Genomic DNA, 27,728 nt, shown 5'->3' with positions numbered 1-27,728 from the left:
CCCCTCAGTCAGGGCCCAATCTCAGGAAAGGAGACCTCATGGCAAGTGCGGTATGCCACAAACCCAAAAGTCACTGTTAGGTCCCTCTCTTCCCTGTCCCACAAGGTGGTAAAAATGAGGGCCTTGGCTGAGAAATACCTATGGGTCTCAGAAGCAAAGGAAGGGTTAGGAACCCCAGGGTGAAGCAGGTGTCAAAGTGGGGAGGGGAGGCCTTTATCCATGAGGACAGGGAGGCAGCATCACAGACAGAGGTAGTGGGCACAAGAAAGGGCTGTGGGCCCCGCCTACTCCACTCGCCAACCAAAAGGTCTCCAAGCGGAGCCAGGCCCCTCCTCGCCTCACCAGGTGAGCACCCAGCTTGGGCCTGATGTAAACCCAAGGGTAGTGTCTGGGACGGGGGTGAGGGAGGTGCCCTCCCCGTCCTTTGTGGGTGAGGCTGGCCGCCAGGTGGAGCTCTGGCCCAGAGGGGAGCAGAGAATGGCCAGGTAGAGTTAGCCCTCCCCCTGCCACCCCCTCCGCGCCCCCGCCGCTGAGGAAAGACCTGGGAGGCAGGGGAGGCCCGCTCATCACTTTCCACCCCGGGGAACCATCGAGGGGGCTCCTGGCTGGTTTGCCATGATGTGGTAGATGGACTCTCGGAAGCGCTGGTCCCGGCTGAGCCTCTTGGCCACTTCCTTTAGCTCCTCCATGTTGTTGGCATCCAGCTGGGAGGTCATGAAGGACTGGGACGGCTTCACTGGGGAGAGGGTGGCCGTGAGCAGCCTCCCTCCAACAACGCTGGGCCCGGTCCCCAACCCCAGCCCGCCTCCCCTGCTCCCCATCCCACAGGCTGCTGAGCTCCTCGCAGCCGCTCCGCGCCCACCAGCTCCCGGAATCCTGGGAGAAGCCGGAGGCCGGTAGAGAAAGGTCCAGGCCGCACTGTCCTGCCTGAGCAGGACCAGCACTCCGCAGTCCCTCGCCTCGCGTCGTCCGGCCCCGGCCCCACCCCCGGCCTCCGACCGCCCCCACCCCAGCAGCGGCGCGCGGACCGCCACACTCACTGTCGTTCCANCCCGGCCCCCGCGGGAAAGCCGCGCAGCCGCCCACCCGCCCCGGCAGGGCACAGAACCCCCCGCCGCGCCCCCACCCAGGTGCCGAGCCGGGACGCGCCTGCTACAGGGGTCTGCCGAAGACACTCCCTCCGTAGCTCGGGACCACCTAATGCACACCCGAACCCGCGCCGCGCTCCCGGCCAGGGTCCCGGCTCCGCAGGGTCGGGCCTCCCGCGGGGGCCGAGCGCGAGGGCTGGGGGCTGGCGCCGGGGGCCGGGGCTTACTTTTCAGATGGCTCACGTCAGCCCGCATCCTCTCCTCTTTCTCCTTGTTCCGCACCTTGGAGTTGAGCCCTTGTTCCAAGCTCCGCAAGGCCCCCTCTGCCTCCCGCAGACGCCTCTCCAGATCCATGCGGACCTTTACCTCGGCCTGGGTGGGGGGAGACAGACGAAAGTGGGGTCCTGGGGAGCAGTTGTCATCTCCCGTGGAAGCCTTCCCTGGCCACCCCCTGGTTCAAGCGGGCTTGCTTGTCTCTGGACTTGGATGGAAGTTACCACATCCTGCCTCGTGTCTGGAGCCCTTGACCGGGTGGCCCGGACCTAGCCCCTGCACACGGCAGGGGTCTAGCAGTGCTCCTCCGCCCTGGCAGCGGCGGCGGGCTCACTACTTCCCCAAATGGTGGCTGCATCGCCTGCCCCTGGCGGGTGAGACTGGCAGAGATACTTGAGGGTTCTGCCCGGTAAGGGGTGTGAGGGAAGGCCGGTGAACACAGGCTGTTCCCAGCAGGCCCAGGCCAGCACCTTGAGCTCCCGCTCAGCCTGCTGCTTCTCCGCCGTCAGCTCCTGCAGCGAGTTCTGCAGCGCCTGGGACTGACTCGAGTAGAACTCCCGTTCCTCCTCCAGGGCCCGAGAGCGCTCCTCGTTCTCCTTCATCCTGCGGGGCCGAAGAGGTGCTCAGTGCTCCCTCACCGAAGGGGCTTTCCAGTGGGAGGGCAGCCCCTCCTCGAGACCTGGCTGGAGAAGCCCTGAGACCCAGGTTTCCTGAGACCCAGGTTTCCTGAGCCCCAGAACTTTCTGGGTTCTGTCACCCAGGGGATGAGAGGTGTGGTGTGGTCAGTGAGGGGAGCCCCTGGCTTAGAGTCAGAAGACTGGAGTCGTGGGTCCCGGTCTTGCTAGTTCTGTGACCTCAGGAAAGTCCTATCACCTCTCTGAGGCTCAGTTTCCTCTTTTGTACAAAGGAGCTATGAGGACCTGCCCAGGCTTTCACAAAGCACTGTCAGAACGACCTAATGTCTGTCTGTATGGTTCACACCAGTGCAAGAGATAATGATCAAGTCAGCTCTGGGTAGAGAAAATTTTCTTCTCCTTTGCCTGGTGGGGAAACTGAGTCCTAAGCAAAAGGAAGTAAGTGATCTATCTGGTCAATGCCAGCTAGAACCCAAGAATCTGGGTGTGCAGTTCAAGGAAAGTTCTCCACCTGGACTCAGGGGTTGAAGGACCTCTCACCGCTTCTCAGCCAGGAGCTTCTCCTCCAAGAGCTGCTGCATCTTCTCCTCTATCTGCCTCAGGTTGCTATGGAGACCCCCACTGGGAGGGGGCTGCTCGCTCTGATTGGCCAGTGTCTGCAGCTGGTTCTCATTCTCCTCCAACATTGCCAGGGTTTTCTTCTTCTCTATGGAGAGTTCCTGGCATGGTGGGAGGGAGGGAAGAGAAAGAACCTAATTTAGGTTCTCCAACATGGCTGCCCTCACCTGCCTTTCAGTTTCAGGGAGTGATGCCCTCCTCACTCAATCTTCTAGGAGAGACACCCGAAATATCTTCCTTCTTCCCTGGAGGGAAAAGGCCAACCAAGATCTCCTTAACAAAGAGGCAAAGTTACTCCTCCATCGAGGGACTCAAGGAGGAGCCCAATGCAGCTTCCAGTGAAGGTGGCACCTACACAACTGGGGCCCAAGGGCACCATGACCTTCGGGGGTCTTTATTCCTCCAGGGGTGAGTGAGGGAGTGTGTTGGGCTCATGAAAAACACCCAAGAGGATCCAGCCCTAGAACAGATTTAGATATTCTCTCCATTTATCAGGCTGGGGTCTTGCACTACCCCAAAATTCTGGAGTTGAAACATTCCACGAGAACCATGGCAAGAACATGATGTGAAATGGAAGATAAACAAAGGCACCACAAACAAAGCCCCAGTCAGGTGAGGGAGAATAGCAACCTTGTAATCTTCAAGGCAATTCATGAATTCAGTAAACATTAGCAATGTGCCAGGCTCCTGCTAGGTGCTGCTGGGCTTGGTGAGACCTTAGGGCACAGCCTAGTGAAGTTCACAGTTTGGAAAACACAACCTAATGTCCCATAACAGGTGTGCAAAGTGCTGCAGGAGCCTAGAGCTCAGAGCAAACCCTTGCCAGGAAGAGTCAGGGAAGCCTGGCTATGGTGATGTTGGAGTTGAGTCTTAGAAGGATGGATGAGTTCTCCAGGCAGAGAAGAGATGAAAGGACATTCTGTGCAGAAAGAACAGCTTGGGCAAAGGTATAGAGTCTGAAAGAGCTTGGCTTCCTAGGGGCACATGAGCTCAGTGGTTTGGAGTAGGGGTCAGAGTGTCTTTGTGTAGGGTATGGAGGGGAAACCAAGGGAGAGTCGGGGAGGAGGGGATGGGGACAGAGTTTGCACTTGGTCTTTAACACATGCCACCTGCTTCCTCCCCCTCACAGTTTCAGTGGTATCAAATGGAGGTAACACGACAGTTGACTTCCCTTCATGATCAGTTTCACCCAGGAGCAGCTAAGTGAATGAGCCACAAGAAGGAAGGAATGAGCCACAGGTCCCACCACCCACCCTAAACAATCCTCCCTCTGGTATAAAAATACAAACACTGAGGAAGGTGGATTTCCCAAGGCCACAGTCACAGTAGGACATACTTGAATTTGCCCTTCTGGATCCTGCTTTAGGCCTCCTGTGCTCACTGGTCCACAAAGAAGAAACTGTTTAGATCGGCACTCCATCATGCCCCATTCCCCTTGTGGAGAACCCTCTGGGGAAATGCTGCGGGAAAAACGGTATCATGTGGCCCAACCAACCAGCCTGCCTCCAAGGCCAACTGGCCCACCAGTGGCCCCTCACCTCCAGTGTCTGCTGCAAGGATTCTGTAAGGTGCCTTAGCTCCTTCTTCTCTTGCTCCACACCCTTGAGGCACCTTGCAGTCAGTTCTAGCTCCCTGCAGGAACAGAGGGCTGGGTATGGCAGTGCCCACCCCTCCCAATCCCCTCTGCACACAGAAGTGTTTCTGCTTCACCTCCCAATATGGCTCAGAGGGGTCCTTGGAAGGCCAGCCCCTCTCTGCATGGCAGGGTCCGAACAGCAGCTGTAGGGACGTGGTGCTGAAAGAAGGAGATCCCAGCCAAGTGGGGTTGAAGTCACTTGCTCTAGGTACACAGGCATCTGTCAGGTAGGATAAACCCAGGGCCACCCCACAGGCAGAGAGAAGCCCTGGAAAAACCAAGGGGGTCCTGGCCCTACCTCCTGTCTTCCCCAGACAGACCCTGCTAGAACCCCTACTCACTCTGACTTAGGACATGGCTGAGGCTCTTCTCTTGGGTAACAACCCCCTTTTTGCTTTCTTAAGCTTGGGCTCCCTCGGGCATTTACCCCCTGGTTTCCCTTCCTCCTGCTTGAAATGCCTTTCCCTTTTCTCTTGCCCAATTTCCTAAATCCTACCCATCCTTCAAGGCCCAGCTCAGTCGAACCTCTCTTCATGCCCACAAGGATCACATGTACACCTTAATTCCTATGACACAGGGGGTCTGCCCTGTGCCTCCTAGTGCCTGATTGTATATTATTGTGTTGATGTTTCCTGGGCATGAGTCTGGTTTTCCCAACCAGATTGTAAGATCCTGCATTGAAAGATAACTTATCTCCTATTCCAGTATCTGGCACAATTCTGGAGATAAGCAGGTGCTTGGCCATTTACTTGGTAAGATTCTTGGAGCTTCTCCCTCCCCAAAGCACTTGCCTAATTGACTTCCTTTTATAAGGTTGTTGCAAGAAAAACCATTCAGGGCTATCACGGATTATCAGTAGTGATGAGGAGGAGAAGGAAGTGGAGGGTAACAACCACTAGCACCACCAGTACCCAGCGCATTAGTCTCCAAACTTCTACATAGCCTGAATCAGAGTGACCTGGAGAGCTTTTGTAAAATATAGCTCTCTGGGCCCTACCTTCCAGAGATTCTCATTCTATGATTGTAATGCACAACTGGACAACTGGGTTTGCAAACCATACGCAGGACTAAGGATCCCAAGGGACGTCATTAGCCAGAATGAGAAGAGACTGTGCAGGGGATGTTGTGGGTCTTGGCAAACAGCACCCCCAGGCTGACTGGTTCCCGTCTGCCTCTGGGTAAGCAAGGCTTGACAGAGGCAAGAGGGGCTCGTTGCTGGGGGCAGGGCGGCGGGGGGCGGGGTGCAGGTCTGCACGTGCCCGTGCCTCACGTCCAGTTTGTGTGGGGTCTACAGCTCCTTCTGGGCTGCCCCAAGGCCTGGAGCACTGGGAAGCCAGGAAGTAGTGAGGCTCTCCTGGGTGAGAGCTCCCCAGGCCCGATGGGAAACGTGGGTTCTAACGCCCTGCACGGGGTTCACCCTCCTCCCGCCCCCTCCTGGGCACCCCCACTACCTTTTGATCTGTTCCTGCTCCATTTTCAGCTCCTGCACCACCTCTTCAAACTGCTGCTTCTCGGCCTCCAGCACCTGGTTAAGGCGCTCAAGCTCCTGAAGAGAACCAGAGAGGAAGAGAAGAGTCACGGGCAGCAGAGCGCCCCTGAGGTCAGGTACCGCCCCTCTCGTCCACGGGCCCCCCGGGATGCAGTGCAGGCTGGGCCTTATGGGAGCCAACTCAGGGCTACGTCTTGAGGAGGCCTGGTCCTGCTCAGCGACACCCAGTCTCAACAAATCCAAAATCCGTGAGGGGTCTGCCTTATCAAACACGCTGGGCTTGCTGCAGCCAGGGTTTAGAAAGGATCCCAACGTCGTTTCCTTGTCACTGGAGGTGGCGATCATTCTGGATGTCTACTCTGCCGGGCACCTCCCGGCACTAACACCCTCAGGCATGTTGGCCGGCTCCCAAGCGCTGGAGGAAAAAGGGGTGCGTGTGTATTGCCATTAAAGATGCCTAGAGCGCCATCTGTTAAGGGTGGCGAAGAAAAGCCATTCCTAACCCCAGAGTCAGAAAATCAGGACTCTTTTTTCCTCGGGGCATCAAAGTGGCTGCAGCTTTCCCTGTGCTCTGCCCAAAGGGCACAGGAGAGCCAGAAAGCGCCAGGCAGGCCCCCAGACTCATCCGGCCAGCACCGTATTTTTTCAGCAAGTATGTGCCCTCCGCGGGTCCCGTTTCCCTGGGCCTCCCTGGCAGGTGGGGCTGCAGGGTACACTTCGAGGGAAGCTTGGCTGGAAGCTGTTTTGTGACAACTGCTTTGCTCCTCTGTAGTTCACACCGCAGGAGGATAGAATTTCTAGCACCTCAGAGGCCAGCAGGCCCTTGTGATGCCTCCAAGGACCAGAGAGTGAAACTGATTCTCCGGAAGATAACACGGCCTAACCGTCATTTGGCCTTTCCTTCCCCTCCTCCCCACGCTGGTCCCAGGTCTATGTGATACAGTGCATTTCCCACCTAAGTCAGGCGTCACTGAGTGCTGGGCGACAGTCGGAGAAGTGGGCACCCCACCCACGAATCACAGCCCTCTATGGTCAAGGGTCCTTGAAAGGCGCATCGGTCTCCATCAGACACTCGAATCCCGGAATCAGTTTTCTGGCCACGAGATGGCCCAGGTTCTGCTTGAATGGCTCTCATGACAGGGAATTCGCTCCCTCTTAAGACAGCCTGTTTCACTCCAGAACAACCTGCTCAAAGCTCTTCCTTCCAGGTTCAACCTCAGCGCGGGCCCTGAAAGCTCCAAATACAGAAGCACGGAGCAAGGGCCGCAGACTTTGCCAAAAGTTTTGCGTGGCTCAGAGAGGAGGGCTGAATCTCATTTATGGAGCAAAACTGCCCTCCAATGCCCCCGTAGCCACCTCTGTCCTCTGACCAGACTCTCTTCAGCAGCTGCCTCCCTCGCTGGGAACTGGCCACCCTCAGCTACCGTCTCCTCAGCCTTGAAGCCCGAAGACCCCAGCCAGCAAAGGAAGAGCCAGGGAACGGTGCTTAGCAAAACCGAAGACTGGCAAAGGCAAGCACACAGCCAACCTGTGGGCACCCTGAGTCCCTCCTATACACCTAGGAGAAGGGGCAGCCCGTTTCATCCACCAGCGCCTCTGAGCCCAAATCTGGCTCCTCGTAACTTCCATCATCGGGTCCGCCTTCTCCCCTTAGAGCCACAGAACAAGACTGATCCATTTTTCCTTTAGCTACGGGGAACAGCTCTTCTGTCCCCAAGTCTCCATGCTTCACTGCATTATTTCTAAGTCCCCAATAAAAGTAATTATGCTTTCAAAAAGAATGCAAGCCCCTGATTGGGAAGATTACAGTAAAGGTTCTTCCCAGTTAATTTACAGGCTCAATGCAATTCCAGTAAAAACCCCAATGAGATTTTTTTTTATGGTTTCATTCATTCACGCCACACATATTTATGGAGTGCTTAATACGTGCCAAGCACCTGGCAGGCTCTGCACTGAGGATGTGAAGCTGAGCAAACCCAGACACGTCTCCGTTCTCACGGAGCGTACAGCTCAGTGCAAGAATCAGAAACTAATAAGTACCCACATGAGAGTATGGTTATGAACCAAGGGACGTGATGTGCTGGACAGGCGCACAGTTCCATGTAAAGCGGCCTTGGACAAGAAGGAGGGAATGATTGGTGGGGGGAGCGGGAGATTTCTTGAGCCAACAGGTGAAGGTAGATAGGTAAGGGGAAGGAGCATTCCAGGAAGAAGGATCAGTATGTGCAATGGCCCTTCAGAAACCTGTTGTGCCCTGAAGGAAGTAAGACAGGCCCATACAGTTGGGCCCAGAGTGAGGGTGAACAGGGTGGGAGGGAGCATAGACCACACAGGCCTTGGGCTATGCTGGGGATTTGGGTCTCTTTTCCTGATCAGGAACAAACAATGAAGGTTTGAGCAGGGACCTCCACCATAAACAGTGACTCTGGCTGCAGCATGGAGAAAAGGGATGAAGAGGGGCCCAGAGGGATACAGGGAACCCAGGTGGGAGGCCACTGCCTTAGTCCAGCAAGACCCAGTAGTGTGAACCGGAGCAGGGGAGTGAGATGGACAGAAGTGGCCAGGCAGGTTCTAGAGCTTGTGGGGCAATGCTATCAGAACTCGGGGGTGGAGTGGAAAGGGGGGAGATGGGAAGGACAGGGTGAGGCATGACTCCTGGGCTTCCAGTCTGCACAAACAATGGATGGTAGGGAATTCCCTGAGGTAGGGAGTTCTAGAGGAGGACCACCAGCTCTGCTGAGGAAGATCATGACTGGTCTCAGACATGCTAAGTCTGCAGTGCTTTTGAGACATCTGGCTGGAGATGTGACATCAACAGTTGGATATGAAGGGGCTGGAGCTCAGCAGAGAAAAGAGACTGCATCCGTCAATGGGGAGTCATTCGCGCACACACAGTAAGTGACGCTGGAGGCGTGGTCTAGATTGCCTTTGATCTAGTGTGGGAAGAAGACAGGGTGCGGGGGGGGGGTACTCTTTCAGATGGGCAGTACTACCTTGTAGGGTTAACGGGAGGGTCACATGAGCTGGTCCATGCAAATGGTCTGCAACGCAGTCAGGGCTTAATAAATGATAGATGGTGTTATAAACTGGATCTGTGTGATGTCTGTTCATGGATAGACAGCAGTTCGAAGGAATGGAAAAGGGAATTCTGAAACAGATCTTGTATGTTGATAATAATGATAATGACAGATAACATTCTCTGTGAGCTTACTGTCTTAAGTACTTTACATGTATTAAATCATTTAATCCTCATAACAACTCCGAAAGTGGGTAATATTTTTATCCTCATCTTGCAGATGAGAAAAGCAGAGGTACATAAAGGTCAAGTAAACTTGTTCAAAGTCACGCATGTCCTCATCCCTTCTTCCCACACTGTAGCTAGTCAGTGATGAAGGACTCAAACATGGGCAGTAGGGTAGAGCAAGATGGAAATAGCCACACATGGCTGGTGAGAGTGAAAACTGGTACAAATTTTCTGGAAAGCAATTTGTCAAGATGCATCAGGAATCTTAGAAGTTCTTGCCCAGACTCAGTGATTTCCCCCATTGGAATCTCTCCTAAACAATTAGACAGTAGACCAAGATTTATGTGTACAGAGATGTTCACTGTGGCATAATTTATAACAGTGAAAACAATCTAGATGTCCAAAAATAGACGAGTAGTTAAATGGAACATCACATAGGATGAATCAGTACCTGGTCATTAAGACTGAAGTTTTCAAGGAACATTGAATAACATGAAAACGTGCTAAAGGTACAGTGTTAATGAAGGTATAATGAAAAAACGGGCTATGAAACCGAATCTCTGCTATAATCCTATTATACTGAAAATATATATAAGAATAATATATATATATATACATATATTTTTAAGATTTTATTTATTTATTTTGAGAGAGAGCACACAAGCAGGGGGAGGGGCAGAGGGAGAGGGAGAGAATCTCAAGCAGACTCCATGCTGAACAGAGCCCGACGACCCTGAGATCATGACCTGAGCCCAAACCAAAAGTCAGATGCTTCACCAACTAAGCCACCCAGGTGCCCCTACGATAATATATAAAGACTGAAGAAAATACCAACATGTTGTCAACAGTCGTCTGTCAATTATGGGATTGAGGATAACGTTTGTTTTCCGGGTGTTCCACAAAAAACATGATTTCTAATAAAAAGGTTACATATGGGGGGGGGGGCGCCTGAGTGTCTGCCATTAAGCATCTGCCTTTGGCTCAGGTCACGATCCTGGGCTCCTGGGATCAAGTCCTGCATCGGGCTCCCTGCTCAGTGGGAAGTCTGCTTCTCCCTCTCCCACTCACCCTGCTTGTGCTCTCTCTCTGTCAAATAAATAAATAAAATCTTTTTTTAAAAAAAAAGTTTACACATTAACGAGGACAAAGAGAATCTTCTTCCTGGTTGATCACTTCTTTTCCACCTTTCGTTTTACCTGTGTGACTCTTTTTTTTTTTAAGATTTTATTTATTGATTTGAGAGAAAGAGAGCGAGAGTGAGAGAATGCATGAGCAGCGGGCAGAGGGAGAAGCAGGTTCCCCACTGAGCAGGGAGCCTGACATGGGGCTTGATCCCAGGACCCTGGGATCATGACCTGAGTCGAAGGCAGACGCTTCACCGACTGAGCCACCCAGGAACCCCTACCTGTGTGACTCTTAACTAAACCTGATGTCCAGGTGTAGCCTGAGAACACTGAATGATAGCAGAATCCATAAACCCGGAGCAGCCAGAACCTTCTGTTCCTGCAGCCAAGATGGTCTGAGCGCTTGTAGCAACCCTGCCGTAGTTTGAGGTCAGCCAAGACCGGCAGCCGCGAAGGCCTCTCTCCATCTAGTGTTTGCTCTTCTTTTTTTTTTTTTTTTTTTTNGGGGATATCTACTCATTCTTTTTTTTTTTTTTTAAGATTTTATTTATTTATTCGACAGAGATAGAGACAGCCAGCGAGAGAGGGAACACGAGCAGGGGGAGTGGGAGAGGAAGAAGCAGGTTCATAGCAGAGGAGGCTGATGTGGGGCTCGATCCCATAATGCCGGGATCACGCCCTGAGCCGAAGGCAGACGCTTAACTGCTGTGCCACCCAGGTGCCCCTAGTGTTTGCTCTTCTGACTCCTGGGCCTGACCTAAGCTGCAGGAGGACAGGGTTGGAAAGAAGTCACCCGAAGACAAATTCCAGCTCAATGAAAGGAAATGCTTTCAAACGACAGAGCAATAAGGCAAAGAATAGCTGCAGAGGTTGTGAGTTACCCATGACAGAATCAGGATATCATCCATCAGGGAGGTGAGCAAAGCACCTCACCTTGAAGTGGGAGGTTCTTTCCAACAGCCAGAGGCTGTGCCTGACCAGGAGCAGCCTGGGTGGCAAGATGCCTGCCTAACGGGCCCTGGACATTTCTAATTTGCCATGTGCCTGCTCACACGCAGGCTGAGCTCTCAGAGTTCAGCCCGAAAAGGAAAGGTAGGTGGGCTGCTCTCCTCCAGGGGATGAGAGAGATGAGGACACGGAGCCAGGGACATTTGAGGGACCTGCAGCCAGGGAAAGGCATGGCCGTCTGGCCCCAGGGTAGATACGCCCAGCGGGGCTCCCCCTGCACTCTCTGCTCATGCTTCTAGAGTCCCAGGGCCTTCCTTCCCCATGGAGGGTGCCGTGGCCCACCACTGCACAGCGCACATCTGCGAGGGCTTGCCCATTCACAAAGCATTCTGTTGCCCTCTAGTCATCGAGCCTCACGGCAACCCAGGAGCTAGGCAGGCATAGCCATTAACTCTTATCAGAGTATCACAGATAGGGAAACTGAGGATCTGAGGACCATAGGGGAAGGGAAGGAAATCTGAAGGGGGAGAAATCAGAGAAGGAGACGAACCATGAGAGACTATGGACCCTGGGAAACAAACTGAGGGTTTCAGAGGAGAGGGAGTGGGGGATGGGGTCACAGGGTGATGGGTATTAAGGAGGGCACGTGTGGTGATGAGCACTGGGTGTTATACCCAACTAACGAATCATTGAACACATCAAATACTAATGATGTAATATAGAGTGGCTAACTGAACATAATTTTAAAAAAGAGAGAGAAACTGAGGCCTGGAGAGGTTAACTTGCCCAAGGCCACACAGTCAGTGATGGAGCTGTGACTCCAATCGGAGTCTCCTGGTTTCAGACCCCGCATCTGCCTGTGGGCCAGGCTGCCTCTTACAGACCAGAGAATCTTCATCTTATCACTGGGCTGTCCTACCAGATGCCTTCCCAAGTGGCCCAAGCAAGCCCAGACCACCTCTGTGCCTTGCAGTGGAGATGGGAAATGTGCAAGGGACAGGCAGACCCATGACACGGGTGAGAAAGTTCCGGCAGCCTTGAGTTCCGCTCCTCTCTATAGCACGCAGCTGACGTGGGAATCCGAGCCTGGGCCCAGACCTTTCCCTGTTGCCCGCCCACAGCAGCCTTCGCCATGGGAATCAGCGGGGCCCGAGTGAGTCTCACTCACATCTTGGGCCACAGAACCAGGGAGTTCACAGCTCACAGGCCTCATTCCTTCAACATGCTATGGCTTTAAGTGAGGCCTGCAGGCGGTGGGTCTCCACTGTCCTCGTTTCCTGCCCAAAGACCTAGATAGAGTGTCTAAATTTTCCTCCGGCTGATTGCTGCCCCAGATTTAGCCTCTCTGATGGATAAGTCTGTCTCTTTCCCAGCCGGCGGCTGTGTCCGTCACTCCATCCCTTCCCCTGGCTTCCTCCGTTACCTGTCTTTAGGTTGCTGACAATGCACCGGAACTCTCGCTTCTCAAAATGTCAGAACTGTGTGAAGAAAATACCAAGACTCTCGCACAGGGCCTGGATGACAGCAGGGAGACAGAGGCCCACACACCGCCAGGTGGGAGAAGGCTCAGCGTGGTCACGATGCCAATCCTCAAATCCACACCATCCTAATACAAATCCTCAACGGCTTTTGGGTTTTGCTTTTTGCTTGTTTGGTTTGGTTTTTCCTGTTGTTGTGAATCGACAAAGTGAGCCTAAAGTCCAGCCGGAAGGATAAGCAGGCAAGAATATCACATACAGTTTTGGAAGAAGAAAAATGAGGATGAATGGTCCTATGGGATTAAAATCAAGATGTAACGTGAAATTATATGAATCAAAAATGCTCACTCATTGAGTCATCCCGCATTTATCAAGTACTCATCCTGGGCCAGCTGCTGTGCCGGGCCCTGGGAATGTTCGGGCTGCTACAGGGACATGAGGCTTCCTGACCATAGGGTCTATCTCAGAGCCCAGGGAGCGGTGGTCCGGAAAGGTGATTAGCGAGAGAAAAGCCATAGTCGCAGACACTGGGCCGAGGCTGACGGGCCCAGCCCTACAAGGACAAGGAAAAGCAACAGGGCAAAGAGAAGTGGACTGAATCAGGCTCTCCTGTGGCCGAGCCACTCTGCAGCCTCAGGCCTCAGGCAGCTTACGTGCAGGATGGGCCCCTAATTAATAATAACCTGATCATGATACCAACAAACACAGACATTCACGCAGCACATCCTATGCGCCAAGCACTTTATATGTAACATCTCACTTAATCTTCACAGCGTCCTAATAAGATGGGTTCCATTATCTCCATTTTTCATGTAAGAATATTGATGTTCAGAGAGGGTAAGTAACTTGTCTAAGGTTACACAGCTAGAAGTGGTGAAGGGCAAACGCAGACGTAGGTAGGCTGGCTTCAAGTCTGCGTTGCTAAGCACTACCCGACTCTGCCCTTCAGGATAGGCAAGGCCCAATGCTGCATGGAGACTCCAAATGAAGCGGACTGCCGTGGCTCCCCAGCCTCAAAGGAGGCCAGCGTCTCCTTTTCCCTACAGGCTGCCCCAGGCTAATGCTTGGCCTTTTCAGAACTTACGTTGTGTCATTTAGAGGATGAAGGAACCCCTGAAATCACCCAACCCAATCACCCTGATGGTACAGAAACCCCTCTGTAGATAACAGAGGCCACCCCAGCCTCCTGTGACAATCACCAGTGACAAGCGGCCCATTACCCACTCATGTATGTACTTCGACAATTTGGGGATGGCTCTCTCTAGAACGTGGTCACCTACGCTTTTTACTTTTGTCCCTGGGGATTGGCAAGAAGAAATAACTTTTGACAAGAAGCCAGAGCAAGTCTCGAGCACTGTCACTTCATGGCCTCGCTGCTCCACCTGGCTGACTTTCCAGAAAGTTCTCTAGGTGCCTTGGTCCCCTACATGATTCCTGAAAGGCAGAAACACAGGCCAGTACACTGGCTGCTCAGGGGCACCCAGGCGGGAGGTGCTGGGGAGTGTGCCTACCTCTCTCTGTTCCCTCTGAAGGCAGAGTTCTTCCGTCTCCTCCATCAGTTTGTCTGCAAAGCAAGCATGCACCCTCTCACAGAAAGCTCGCTCCAGCTCCGGCCAGGAGGGGCCAGTGCCTTCCAGGAACCTCCTTCACTCCCAGGATCTCTCAGGGAAACGGTCAGGCCTGCCATGCCCAGGCCGGCCAAGGGCAGAGCCAGGTCCTGGGGCTAGAAACTGCCATGCTGGCCTCAGCTGCTGCCCTCCTTTCTGCTCACTGTCCCTGCTTTGTGCATTCACAAGACAAGGATGGCCTCATCTTCAGAAGCTCAGGTGGGTGTCTGCACTCCCCCCCAGAAGTACTGTTAATTGTGCTGCTCCCCAGACCACCTCCCCTCTGCACTGGTGTCTGGCAGGAGGGGGAGGGCAGGTCCTGGGGGGACTGGGGTGTCTGAAGCAGGCAGAGCAGAACCAATGCTGAGGCCCCAAGTGTCTAAGAAAGAGGCAGGGGAGAGGATGCCAGGTAAAGGGTCAAACCCTCCGTCTCACCTTCTTTCCCAAACAGAGCATGCTTGCCAGCCAGTCAGGGGCACAGGGCCAGGTTTAAAGTGGGCTGGCTGGTGGGAGTTATTAGGGGCAAATCCAGGACCTGGGAACCCAGGGCAGGATAACATCAACTCTGTTTATGGGGCTCTTACTGTGTGCCGGACACAAGTGCTTTCAGGCAGGTTCTCATTTCCCCTGACCTTCCCTGCCACCTCTAAAAGCTAGGGACTGTTCTTGTCTCCATTTTAAGGACGAGGACATTAAGGCTTACAGGGGCTACGCTGCCTGGAGACACACAACTGACAGAGAAGTGGCAAAGCTGAGTCCAGAGCCCAGGCTCCTGGCCACCAGGTCCTCCTGCCTCCTGTCATGCCAGCCAAAAGGACACAGGTTACAGTAAAAGCCTCTAGGCTGCTGGCTGGTCTCTGGCTCCCTGCAGCCCGCTAAGCTCCGCCCCCCTGACTTTCCCCTTCCTGGGTCCTCCACCAAGGCCTGCTCGGGCCTCGGCCCTGGAGAGTTTGCTACCTAGGGAGCCCCAGCTTCCAGTCCACCCCTCTAGCCAACCTAAATACTCCTGCTTCTCCTTGGCCAGCTGCAGCCCCTGGGCCTCCAGGCTTTTGATCATGGCTTCTCCCAGCTGGGCATTCTTCCAAGTCCTGGGGAGGCAGGCAGATGGGACAGAGAAGAGAAGAAGAAACACAAAATCATTACAACAGAAGGGTGGCAGAGAAGGAGACTGCACCCGGTTCGTGCTCGCCCATCCTGTCTCCTCCAGAATCCCAGCCCCATTCACTCTGGCACCCAAGGCTCTGGGCATGCCACCAGCATCGATCGGTTACAGTCCCTGGAGGCTGGCCCAGGCTGGAAAGTGGGCCACCGTGGACGGGGCCAGCAGCACTCTCGGAGCAGAGAAGAGATTGCTTCCCGGGCTGCTTTCCACACCACTGCATGCCACTCCCAGGCACAAGGCCTGGCGTGGGGCGTGCTCAGTGTTATTTGTTGAACTTAAAGCATGACCCAGCTTGAATAGGCAGGTGCCAGGACAGGGGTTTACATATAAACAGACCATGCTGGCCTGGAGGCTTCTATGATCCGGACTCTGATTTACGAAGCACGAGCTCTGGTCTGTACTAGGATTCACTGTGGGCCTGGGGAGGGGAGATGGGTGTCAGGGGCAGCCAAATCCTCCTAGCGATGCTGGATTTGCTCCCAAGAGTTAGAGACAAGTGGTGTCCTCGTCTGCCACCTGTGACTCCAGACAGGCGAAGCTCACTGTGCTTGAAGCCCACTTAGCAGACCCTCACAGATGCTCTAAACCCGGCCTGGCCTTTCTTCCCCACCTTAACCAACATCCACAGCCCTGTCTTCAAGGAGGCCCAGCCATTTTTCTCCCTACCCTGTCCTTCCCTGGGGTCCTCAGTGCCCACCAGGATCCCAGCGGAGAGGCAAGGAGACCAGGGTGAACCTGGCCCGTAACCACTCCCCTTCCGGACCTGCCCCCCGCCTGCGAGCACTTACACCTTCCCGGACTCCTGCAGCATCTGCAGCCACTGGGTCTGCTCGAACTCGGACTCAGCGGCCAGCAAGATGGTGCCCTGCCAGGAAGACGAGCCACAGGTGTCCCTGAGACAAGGCCACTCCCAGGATGTCAGAGGCCACCCACAGGGCCCCACAGGCCCAGCTCTGCTCCTCCATCACACGTCCCTAGGACACTGACACCCTCCCAGGCCAGGCCACTGGAGAGGGGCTGCCCCCAGGGAGCCTGGAGGTTCCCCAGGGAAGCTGGTCTGCCTTGCTGAGGCCAGGCTGAGGGGAGAGTTTTACTCACATGGAAGTCCTGGTGGGAGATTTTCATGGCATAGGGCATGCTGGGTTCTTCCTTGGCCTCCACCAGGCAGCCTCCCAGGGGGATGACGCCCTGGGAAAGAACCAGAACAGGCAGCCCCCACCCCGCCCAGGTCACTCAAGGCCTCTGGGAGCCCTCAGCCAAAGCCAGGTCCTGCCAAGGGCCCCAGGCTGGGAGCCAGACCAGAACTGGCTCCTAGAAGGAAGAGGAAGGGCTGGGGCAGGCGCTGGGGCACAGGCGGGTGGGGGCCCAGCCCAGGAGAGGCAGGGAATCTTGTGCCCCAAGAAGGTTTTGTTCTCCAGACTCTCTGCCAGACCAGAGCAAGAAAAGAGATGGTCTTCTACCCTCACAGGATACCCTCCCCCGTTGTCCCCACGAGGCCCTCCCCACTGCGGCCCTGGGGGGAGGCTGCCTCACCTTGGGATGTATATTGAAGTATTTATTGGTTTCAAAGTTCTTTTTTTCGCTCTCAGAGTAGTAAAGAAGAAAGCTCTCTTTGATGATGAAAAACCTAGAGTGGGTGGTGGGGTAGAAGGGGCAACCAGGGGGGAAGAGGTGAGGTTTCTTGGGACAGTAAGAAGGCTTCAGAGGTCCTGCACTCACACGGAGAGCCCATGGGGACACCAGCTCAGACTCATCCACACCAACTCACGTTCCCCATCTGGGCAAAGGCCTCAGCTGGCCAGCCGCCCGCCACCATGGGCAGCCTGTCCCTCACACTGATGGGCAGCGCAAGTGGGAAGCTCACAACTGGCCTCCAGGTCTGGCTCCCTCCATCGCGCCGCACTGGTACCCTTGGCACAGGAGGGCACCTGTAGTCCGCCCCTGGTATCTTCAACCCCTTGAACCATATCTCCAGTCCCTTAGGGTCTACTGCAGGAGAGGTGGGAGGAGGGAAAGAAGAAAGCTTTCCCACCATTTCTGCCTCTCGGCCTCTGTTCTAGAACACAGAGCCTGGGAGGCCTCCCTCCTCACTAAGAGATTGTGCAAGATTCCAAGATGGGTCTTCTGACAAGTAATCATGAAACTGGCAACTGGATGGAATGTGGGTACCAGGTGGCGAGGCCAGGCCCGCTGCCTACAGGTGACACCTCCCTTCCCTTTTGTCTGAGTGCTCTGTGGCCTTCTTCTCGGATTCATGTCTAACTTCAGATTTCTGGGACCATGGTGCTTTCTGACTGTTGTAGAGGCAACAGCCTGATGCCAACACGTGGAGCCCTTGGCCCCACTCTGGGGACTCTCATGGGACTAACGACTGGAGCTGACCAGAATAAGACACTGAGTACCCTCCAGGACAAGATCCAACCAGGCTTCAAAGCCCGGAGGCTCAGGGACACCCAGAGTGGCTGGCTTCTTGCTCTCAGGGCCCAGGACCAGGGGAGCTGGAAGCCATGAGTGCTGGGGCCAGCTCAGATGGGCTGACAACAGCTGGCCGTGTGACCCTCCCTTCTGCTGTGCATTCGGCAACACTGTGTTGGTAGCTTGATATCACAGTGGAAGCACTGCGGGAGGGGGAGCACTTATACCATGAAAACCATCAAATGCTACAAACAGGGCTCCACCCAGCACCCCCCCCCCCCCCCCCCCCCCCCCCCCCCCCCCCCACTGAGAGAGCCAGTTGTTAGCCATTTACCAGAATACTACTGCTTGGAAGCCCTCTCTTGGGAGGGCTTCAAAAAATTGCTAGGGACATCATGAAGCCAGTGAATCTCTGAAGGTCCACCAGCCACGTGATTGTTCCTGAGGCCACAGCTGCGGGCGGAGGGTCCCCGGGACTGCCCACAGCTGCCACCTCACCTCCCCCAGGAAAGAGAAACTCGGCTTTGTCTGGTGGTGTGAGCCCCACGCCAACCCTTATTCGTTATTTGCACTGACCCTCTTGGCCCAGCCAGACACAGAGTGGAGCTGGGGACATCCCACTCACGCCCTCCTCCCCCAGGCCTCTCTGCCCCTGATGGAGAAAGGACACATAGATGCCGCCCTCTGCAGAGATGCAGGGACATTCTGGGCCCTCCAGCACCTGACCCCTGCCCGTCTTCTCGGCTTTCCCACCGCTTCTGCCCTTCAGCCTCTCTGTTCTGAGCCAACACTGACCCCACCCCCCACCTCCCACCTCACTACATTTTGCACAGTCCTGCAAAGGAGACTGTGCAGTCCTCCCTGGAAAGCCCTGCCTGTTGCTTTTCATTGGCTGCACCCTTCCTTGGTGACCAGCCCAGCCCACAGTGCCACCCGAGCTCCTCCTGCCCTTGCTGACTGGGCCGTGCACTTGGCACTTAACACCAATATACCCATGTGCTCATCTTGTCCTGAGGGCATGCTGGGCTCCTGGGGGGCAGGCCCATGCCCCCTCTGATCCATGGGCCAAGGGAGACGTCCCCTGCCTGTTTCAAAGAAACTTCAAAGAGTAGTTAAGAACACAGGCTTTGGCATCAGATAGACCTGCCATTTCCCAGCTGGGGGACCTTAGGTGAGTAAGCTCACCTCTCTGAGCATCAGTTTACTTACCTGTAGAATGGGGATGATAACACCCACCTCGGAACAGCTGAGCAGGTTCAGAGGTGATTTACCCCGTCTCTGGTATTTGGTTATGGGAGCCTAACACAGACAAACAGCTTCTTGCCTTCCCAACACTTCTGGAGTCCTCTCCCCACTGGGGCTAAAGCATTGTGCCAGGGACTTAGTTGGGGAGGAGGGGTAACAGGCGGATGATCACTGGACACAATGGGCAGGGAGACAACAGGGGCTCTGGAGTCGAACAATCCCCATCCCTCGAGCCATGGCCTCGGTCAAGCTCCCAGCCTTGCTGAGCCTCCCTTTCAAAGCTTCTCTATAACATGAGGGCTGCCGATATCTATCTCTTGGGGCTGTTGCGAAGATTCACAGCTGAGCTCCTACTGTGTGCCAGGCACTGTTCTCAGTGCTAGGGAGAGAACTATGGGCAAGAGAGACACAAATTCCCATCCCCATAGAGCTTACACTTGAGTGAGTATGTGGCGTGGGGAGGTGGACAGTAAATCAATAAGATTTATTTATTACCAGATGCTAATAACTGCTAGGGGGAAAATAAAGCAGGATAAGCAATGGGGCGAGTGGTGGGTGGGGAGGTTTCGATATTAAACACAGTGTTCAGGGAGAGACTGATTAGGAAGGTGACACTTGAGAAGATGCTCCAGGCAAGAAGCCACAGGTGCAAAGGCCCTGGGAAGTGTGCCGGCTCTGGAAGGAGCGGTGAGGTCTGCAGCGTGGCTGCAGCAGGAGCCGGTCACAGGGCACATGAAGGGCCCACACGCCGTGCATGCCAAGTCCAGCCTCGTTCCAGCGATGCTCAGCTTGGTTTGGGTGGGAGGGAAGGTCAAGGGAGAGGAGCCTACATGAACCTGGAGGAGGAGGGTGCCTCCCCAGCTGCCAGGGATGAGGGTCGCCAGAAAGGGCACATCTGGCAGCATACTTCCCGGTCCCAAGGAGCCACCTTTACTCATAAACCTGTCTCAGTGACAGCCCCCTGCTCCAACTGATGATGTTCGGGTCCCTCTCGGCAGGTGAGAGCCCAGGACCTGAGTGCCCCTGCACAGAAGGACACTTCTTCCTCCTGTCCCTGTCTTCAAAATCCCCTTGCTCCCAGACACTCTCGTTCTGACTGCAAGCCAGGGGCATCTCCTTCTGTGCCCTGCGGAGTCGGCCGGCTATGCCAGGGCTGGAGCCGATCCTTATTCTTTAGCTGTTCTCACGCGCTGGCTCCCCTGCTAAGTGTTGTACATGCACCGGAGTATTTGATCTATGTCGTAATCCTGGAAGGCAGGACTTTGTTCCCATTTTCCAGATGAGGAAACCAAGGCCTAGAGGTGAAATGACGTATGCGAAGTCACACGGCGAGGGCAGAGGTGGGGCTGGGATTGGAACCTGCAGACCACAGTCCCTTCTCCTGCTTCCCACACCACCCCGCCTGCAGAGCCGCTTCCGTTCATGCCAGCGCCAGGCAGGAAACCACTCGGCCGGAGGCAGGAGGGACTGAGGCTGGGGAGCCCCGGGTCAGAGCTCTGCCACTTACCCGCTGTGTGACCAGGGCAAGTCACCTGATCTCTCTAGGCCTCAGGTCCAAGCGCGATTGAGGACAATACATGCAGCGACATCTCTCAGGGTCGTTGGGATGAGCGAATGAGTTTGTTCATGTATAGACTTAGCATATTGTGGCAAATGGCAAATATTCAGTAAACGCTTACTTTTATAGCTGCCGTTATTATTTATTACAATCGGCTTCAGTGTCTGCGGCAGCCTGCCCTGGCCTCCGTTCCCATCGGCCCTCCCCTGGCTCCTACTGCCAGCAGCTTCCTCTCCAGCCCAGCCGGCCAGCCCCTGTCTGCCAAGCACCAGGCACCTCCCTGCATGTGCAGCCCTGTCCTGTCTGAAGCCCACCCTTCCATCCAGGGCCAACTCCAGGCCTGGGTGGAGCCTGGTCTGCAGCCCCACTAGTCAGCCCCACCAGGCCAGGGTGCAGCCCAGAGCATGTGAGTGAGGGGAGGGGTCTGTCAAGGCCACAGCCTCCTCTCTCAGGCCCTAAGGAATGGCACTCGCACGTCCAGCCGAAGGAGCATTTGCAAGGTGCCTAGACGCTCGCTTTGGTAAGTGTTTCATTGGCATTCTCTTTTTAAATCTCTCACCGCGACTCTAAGAGATGAGATATTTGTGGTTCTGGATCCTGGTGAGTTAACAGAGGCACACGGACACTAAGCAGCGAGTGAGGGGCAGACTTGGAAGTCGGCTGGGTCCGCTGATACAGCTCACGTTCTCGACTGCTGTGCTCTGTGACACCCTGTCCTCCTCATCACCACGCCCGACCCTCCTGGTCCCCCCTGCCCTGCAATGGCTTTGTCTTCCTAGAACTCATCTCGGCAGAGTGATGGCAAGCTCCCGGTCAGTTCAGGTCAGGGAACATTAATGAATCACGGGGTTCGGCCACATCCTCAGCAGGGCTCTGGGGCTTGGTGACTCCCTGCCCTCAAGGAGCTTAGAGTGGAATACCGGAGAGATAGGGTAGAAATCAATCATTTAAAAAATAGCTCATGTTTATGGAGCTTCTCATTTGTGCCAGGCACATCATTATGTGTGTTAACTCATTCACTCCTCACATGAGCTAGGTAGGTAACTGGAGTGCAGAGAAGTTAAGCAATATGCCCTAGATCACACAGCTGGTAAGTGGGGGAGCTGGGGTGATTACTGCAACATTGCAAAGCCCCAGCACACCCTGGAACACCGTAAAGCATGCGGACACACGCCGATATTGCAGGTTTGTATGGGGTACGAGAAGAGTGAGGACCAGGGAGGAGTGATGGTTGAGGTGTCCAGCCAAGGGAATTCTCTGAGAGGAGGTGACAACTGGGGAGGGTTTTGAAGGATGATTAGGAGTATCTCAGGAATCTGGGAGGAAGCCAAAGGGGGAGATGCATTCCAGACAGAAAGAACAGCATGGGTTCAAGGTTATCAAAACATGTCTGGTATTACTGCAGAGGAGTAGAAAGGTGTAGGCAGCGGTGTGGGGGAGGGGCTGTAGGGGGTGAGAGAAGGTCAAAGAGAAGCAGGGACCAGAACAGGGTGGGGCTGCTTCCTGCTGATGAAGCAGCTGCCGGCTTAGGTGACAGGGTGGACACGGGTGCCATCCAACACGAACAAGGGAACTCGGGAGGGATTTCCTAAGCTTTGCCTCCACGTTTATTTCCCCTCCTTGGTGCTCTGAATACAACAAGGGCTCTGCCAGAGCCTGATGGCCAACACTGGCCTCACGATCAATCCAGCCGTAAGTGAGAGAACAGGCTGCTTAGACCCACAGGTACCTTTGAAGTTGGGCAGGTCCTCTTTAAGAAAGGGACCCACTGTGCTGAGCTCCTTACTCTTTGGAGGCAAGAGTCAAGATTGGGAGTCGGGGCTGGAGAGGCCCTTGGAGCACAGAACGAGGGAAAGTTTGAGTCAGGGGAAGTCCTGGAGGGCTGTGGGGAGGAGGGTTGATGGGAGAGTGCAGAAGAGAGAAGACCCAGAGAAGATGGGAGAGTCTGGGTCCCACAGTGTCAAGAGACAGTGATGAACGATCCCATCTCCGGGGATGGCGAGATGGGGTATCTGGAAGACGTGGGAAAACAGGGAGCCAGCATTCAATGAGACAGTGTTCACACTTCTGTGATTTAAATGCCTCTTCCGCTGTTGTCATTGCCAAATGTTCTCTTTAGCATAGCCTACTAGACTCACAGATCCTCGTGTGAGAGGCGGGTGTGTCCCTGGGGTGGTGGGGAAGGGGGTGGGAGACGGAGGGATGAGCTGAGCTCTGGCAACAAGGACCACCTACAGCGGACAGCACAGTGATCCATACACAAGGAGACAGGTGTTTAGAGTTTCCCGAGGCTCACCAAAGCCCTGGTGCAGGTTTGGATCTCCTCAGGATGTAGGATTAGACCTGCGGTCAGTTAAGTCACTCTCAGGAGGGCAGCGAGAGCCCCGTAGACAGGTGCGCTGCCCGCGGGTTACATTTCACAGGAAGGCGGCTATCCAGCCCGGCTGCCCCTTCCTCCCCAGGCACAAACTTCCAGAATAGGACCGGCACCCCATCTCCCTTATCCCTGAGCCTCTTAGGCACTGAGAACAGGTGTGTGGGGTTTGGAGCCAGGTAAATCCTAGAGCTGGGGAAGGACAGCTTGTCAGAAGTGTCCTTTTTCAGAAGTGACAGAGGAAGGTAGAAATGACACAGCCCCCAGGGTATGTTCCTTTCTGTTCATGCCGGGTGGCCTGGTAGGCTCAGGGATGCTTGTCCTGGCCTATGCACTCGTGTGGACAGCAGGACAGCAGGAATCCTAGCTGTGAAGGGCACCAGGGATGGCAAGCTGGAGTTTATGCAGACATCATCAAGTCCAAGGGAGTTCTTACAAACGGTAGTGCAATTCTTCCAACAACACAGTAAAGACAAGGTTAAAATGTAAAACAGATCAGAGTGCAGAGGCACTGGGTGAAGTGGGTAGAGCCTGAGAGACCCACTGGCCTGGCTCACGGGCTGGTTCCCCACGGTGCTGGGACGGGACCCCAGAGCGCCTGCCTCTCAGCCCAGGTTTGCTTTCCAGCACAGCCAGGGCTGCTCTCAAACGAAGCTGCTTTGTTATTTCCAAGTCCTGGTCATGAGGAAGCCGACCTGCCTGCCTGTGCCCTGCTTGAGGTCTGACCCCTACTAAGGTGAGACTCATTTTCAAACAGGACGTCAACAGCCACTAGGGCCAGCTCCTGGGGCTGGGGGGTGAGGGAAGTATGGCTCGTTTGCAGTGTTAACTCACTTCATGTCAGAGGCCTAGTCCCCGTGGATCAACACATGTCTGCCGTGAAGCCTGAATCGACGAGCGCTTTCATCGTTTGGCTGTGAGACTGTGCCCATCTCCCTAACCTAAGGACTCAGCGGGGCCTCCATGCCACCACCGCAGAAGGGCAGGGTAACGGACAGAAGGATCTGGGGAGATCCCTCCACTGCCACCTGGCCACCTGCCAGCACGCTGTCACGCTGGAGAAGTTGGAAGGACACAGCTGACGATGAGGCGTGTGCAGGCACCTTCCCACTGGGATGAAACAGGCAGTAATACAGCTGTGCTCGTGGGGCACCGGCCACGGCCAGCTGCGCGGAGTTCCGCGTAAGCCCGAAAGCGAGACCAAACCCCAGTGCTGAGCCTGGTGCATGGAGGTGACATGCTAGGCTCTTCCCCTCAGCCCTTGGGGACAGCGATGTCATCTCTATGAAACAGTACTCGGGGCCACAGATGAAACTCCCAGACCCAAATCCCGGTGGGAAGAAAGTCTCCGCCGATCTTTCTGGTATGGTGACCACGGATGACCTTTCCACACCTGGGCAGGTTATGCCCTGAGATCTGGGAGGTGGGGCCGCCATCTCACGGTTCCCCTGGCGCTTCATGGACACTGAAACTTAGCTCTCTGAGGCACGGCCCCACTGGCCGTCTTTCTGGGGGGAAGGAGGACCCAGGAAGTGTGTAGAAGGCCCCGCTGCAGGAATTGGCTGGGCCCTCCTCATCAGGGGCTCCGGCCTCGCCTCGGCATTTGTTCAGAAGGGTTTGGGAGAGAGACAGAGGCTGGGGAGAGGCTTGAACCCTGGGAGAGCTGGCCTGCCTGAGGGACCAGGCCTGGGGCAGACTGACACTGGCTGAGGCTGAGGCACTCTCCGCGCCTTTCCTCCTTGTCTCTGGGCTGCCTGGTCTTTGCCAACAGCCTCTGCATCTCTACTGCTCACAGACGGGGAGGACTGAGTCATCAACCTTACCCCTAGACACCTCTCCCAGGTTCTCTTCTCTCTTCTACATAATGTTTTGATTCCTTTCCCCTTTTGTTGCCCATGGGGAGAAAGCAGATCCTTTAGTAATGTTTTGATTCCTTTCCCCTTTTGTTGCCCATGGGGAGAAAGCAGATCCTTTAGCTCTGAGGGCATCTTCTCACCCCAGGGGGGGGCAGGGCTGCTCGGGGTGGTAGGGTTTGGAGGCAAACGCCCTGAGCTGGGTCCTGAGCGGAAGAGGTTTTAGAGAGCCCAGCCGGCCACAGCTGGTTCCATCCTGCCCATCCATTATTGATGCGGCGTGGGGAGCCTGTCCAGGCCCCCTCCCCTTAGCTGCCCCAGTCGGGGCATCGATCGCCCTAATGGCAAGGCTCTGCAGTGGCAGACCTGGGCTGCCCCCTCCCCAAGCCTTCCTGTGGCTGCTAATTAGCTGAAGTCCAGACTCCATTTCACAAATGGGGAACTGGGGCCCAGGGGGCCCTGCCAGGAAGCAAGAGGGGGCTAAGTTTAGCATCATGCCTCCCCCACTCCAAATGGCAGGTGGGCTGTTAGGTGTTTCCTGAACCCCAGGGGAGGGGGACTCTTTGTAAGGTGGCAGCTCCAGAATTCCTACATAAGAAGGGAACAGAGGTGACAATTTCCTCAGAAGGAGGCTGAAGGACTTGCCCTGAAGCTGCATTTGCAGAGCACCCACTGTTCTGAATGAGATCGGATGGTTTTTGGAGTGGCTGTGGGGGTTGCTGCTGGAGAGTCTGGGGTGGGGGGGGGAGCTCAAGACTCCCAAGCCTCCACCATCGTGCTCTGAGCTTGGAGCCTTCGCCCCTGACACCTCCCAGCCCTGAAATCAACTGTGGCTACAGAGCCCAGGGCCCCACCACTCCAGGTGAGGGGGGCTAGGAGATAGACCCTGGGGTTCACGGGCCCCTAGTATTTACTAGGGATGTGATCAGGTGCCAGTGGCTGGCAAGGAGAGGCTTGGAGGACAAGCCCCAGACTCAGGCCCAGGACAGCAGCCAGACCCAGGGGGGCGGGAGCAGTGGCTGCCTGGAGCCGCTGAGGCAGCAGAGAGGGGTGTGGGGGCACTGCGCTAATGGTACTTGAATTTACAAGCAGCCTTCCCACTTCCCTCCCCTCCCCCACCAGGGTGCCCTGCTAGAAACCAGGCTGCTCCTGCCCCCAGGAACTGCATCTCAGACAGTACACCCTGGAAGCCCCTCAGGAGATGCCCTCCACGCTGCCCCAGGCCTCCGTTTAGGGGATGAGAGAGAAGTTTAACTTTGGAGGAATGCAAGAAACACATATGCCATTCAATCCCAGAGCAAAACGTGGCAGAACCAACAAAGGTAGGTGAAAGCAACTCTGTAAAGCGTGAAACACCCTCCACAGATCCTTCTGTTCTCTGGTCTTGTAGAAATATTAAATTATTCATCAAAACAGAACATCCGAACCAACCGCTGCCACATCTCTGTGATCTGTGGTCCTGGAAATATCTGAGGCTCTGCTCCAGGACAGACTCATAGTGGGATGGGAAAGAGCATCTCGACACACTCCTAGTTTCCCAGCAGGGTCACACCTTCAGGGAGAGGCTAGATCAGGGTCTGAGCTCTATCCACCATTCTAATAGCAAATCTTGGAACTGAGATTGCCTTGAGGATGGAAACTGTCCAGAAGATAGCCCATTGCTCCTGCAGCCAGCCCAGGGTGCTTCCTGCAAGTTCAGGGCTATGAGCCATTCCTCCAATACCTTCCTCCAGCAAGAAGCCCCTTCCTCCAGCACCTTCCAGGCCCATTAGTAAGTGGAAAGTGGCTACTGACCGACTCTGGGAAGTCCCCTCTGAGTTGGGGACAGGGAAACTGGCACTGAAAGCCAGGGCTGGGGCTGCTCTGACCCTCTTCAGCACCCCTTGCTACAGATCAGTCCCTGGGCCAGGACCAATCCATCCCCTCCCTGCCCCCTCAGTCTCCCCGCATCTCCACCCCAGCTCAGTTCCTCCTCTCAGGCTTCTGTGCCAGAAGCACTGGAGACTCTTTTCCCTAAGGCTCAGATTTTTAAAAATTAGTTCAAGGGACAGTTGGAGGGGTTGCAACAGTATTCCACCAGGGGCCAGCAAAGACCCTTCCTGACCCTTACTCTCTCTCCTGGCCTGAGTCTCTCCGAAGCTCCATGGCGGGGCTAGCACGGAGAGGGGTAGGACACAGGAGCCCCAGCTCCCCACCTCGAAGCTGGACCCTCGATGCCTGGGAGAGGGGGGCTTGTGGAGATGATGGAATTGTCCCTGGGGATCCCAGGAGGATATCTTTGGCTGGATATCTTAACCTCCCCGGTAGTCTGGCCCAACCTGACCCAGATGGGCCCTTACCACGGCCGCGATCTCTTCGGCCCACACTCTACCCCCACTCGGACTTAGATGCATTCCACAGAGAATCTCCCACCGCCCCCGGCCAGTGGTACCACCCCAGCTGGACCCGCGCTCCGACACGGATGGCCCCGGCCCCCCAGCTGAGAGCCTTATCTTCCAGGGAGAGCCAAGGCAGAGTGAAACAGGGCGAGGCCAAGGTCGCAAAGGAAGTCAGAGGCAGGACGGTAAGAGAGAGGATGATACGGGGGTTCTTAAGCCCTGGGTTCCCTCCCCAGGCGGTGGTGCGGGAGGCGTACTCACCGCCGGGACCACTTGGCCGACGGCCTCCCGAAGGGCCGCTTCCACAGCACTCCGTAGAGCTGCACTTTGGTGCTGATGTCCAGCGCGTCCGAGTCAGCCTGCTCCAGGGACGGCGAGGGCGACACCGAGTTGGACTTGGACGTGAACATCCTGCCTCGGCGGGGCTGCCCCGGGCCGGGCCCACCCACTCCCCGGGGCTGGCCCAGACGCGGGGCTCCGGGCGAGGGCGGGCGCGCGGCGGAAGGCTGCGGAGAGCCGGCGTCGGCGTGCGCCCGCGGGCGCCGTCGGGGCGCGTTTCAGCCGGCCCAGAGACGCGGAGCTGCCGCGGCCGGACCCGCCGCC

The 27,728-nt window shown here is 55.5% G+C and overlaps 1 protein-coding gene across 1 annotated transcript; it reads right to left on the bottom strand.

The window, feature by feature from the left end:
* Nucleotides 1–566: 566 nt before the first annotated feature.
* Nucleotides 567–27,722, bottom strand: PLEKHD1 (pleckstrin homology and coiled-coil domain containing D1). Its single transcript, XM_034643039.1, has 13 exons — nucleotides 27,387–27,722; nucleotides 16,836–16,929; nucleotides 16,401–16,490; nucleotides 16,091–16,167; nucleotides 15,137–15,228; nucleotides 14,045–14,097; nucleotides 5,702–5,796; nucleotides 4,153–4,246; nucleotides 2,537–2,715; nucleotides 1,832–1,964; nucleotides 1,127–1,460; nucleotides 827–876; nucleotides 567–704 (listed from the first exon to the last, which is right to left on the bottom strand). Exons 1-13 carry the CDS (start codon nucleotides 27,533–27,535, stop codon nucleotides 567–569), a joined length of 1,578 nt encoding a protein of 525 aa, XP_034498930.1. The 5' UTR covers nucleotides 27,536–27,722.
* Nucleotides 27,723–27,728: the final 6 nt, after the last annotated feature.

Source organism: Ailuropoda melanoleuca, chromosome 14, assembly GCF_002007445.2.
Source record: "Ailuropoda melanoleuca isolate Jingjing chromosome 14, ASM200744v2, whole genome shotgun sequence".
NCBI lineage: Eukaryota > Metazoa > Chordata > Mammalia > Carnivora > Ursidae > Ailuropoda > Ailuropoda melanoleuca.
Note: the sequence above shows the minus strand (reverse complement) of the source record. Positions and strands in the feature narration are given on the sequence as shown.

Bases quoted from the DNA above. Each gene is read 5' to 3' on its own strand.
- PLEKHD1 (XM_034643039.1), bottom strand. From the start codon at position 27,535: ATGTTCACGTCCAAGTCCAACTCGGTGTCGCCCTCGCCGTCCCTGGAG. The intron at 14,098-15,136 runs GTTGGCTAGAGG...CTTGCTTTGCAG, and splicing joins GGAGAAGCAGGAGTATTTAG to ACAAACTGATGGAGGAGACG. The intron at 1,965-2,536 runs GTGAGAGGTCCT...TCGGCCCCGCAG, and splicing joins AAGCTCCTGGCTGAGAAGCG to GATGAAGGAGAACGAGGAGC.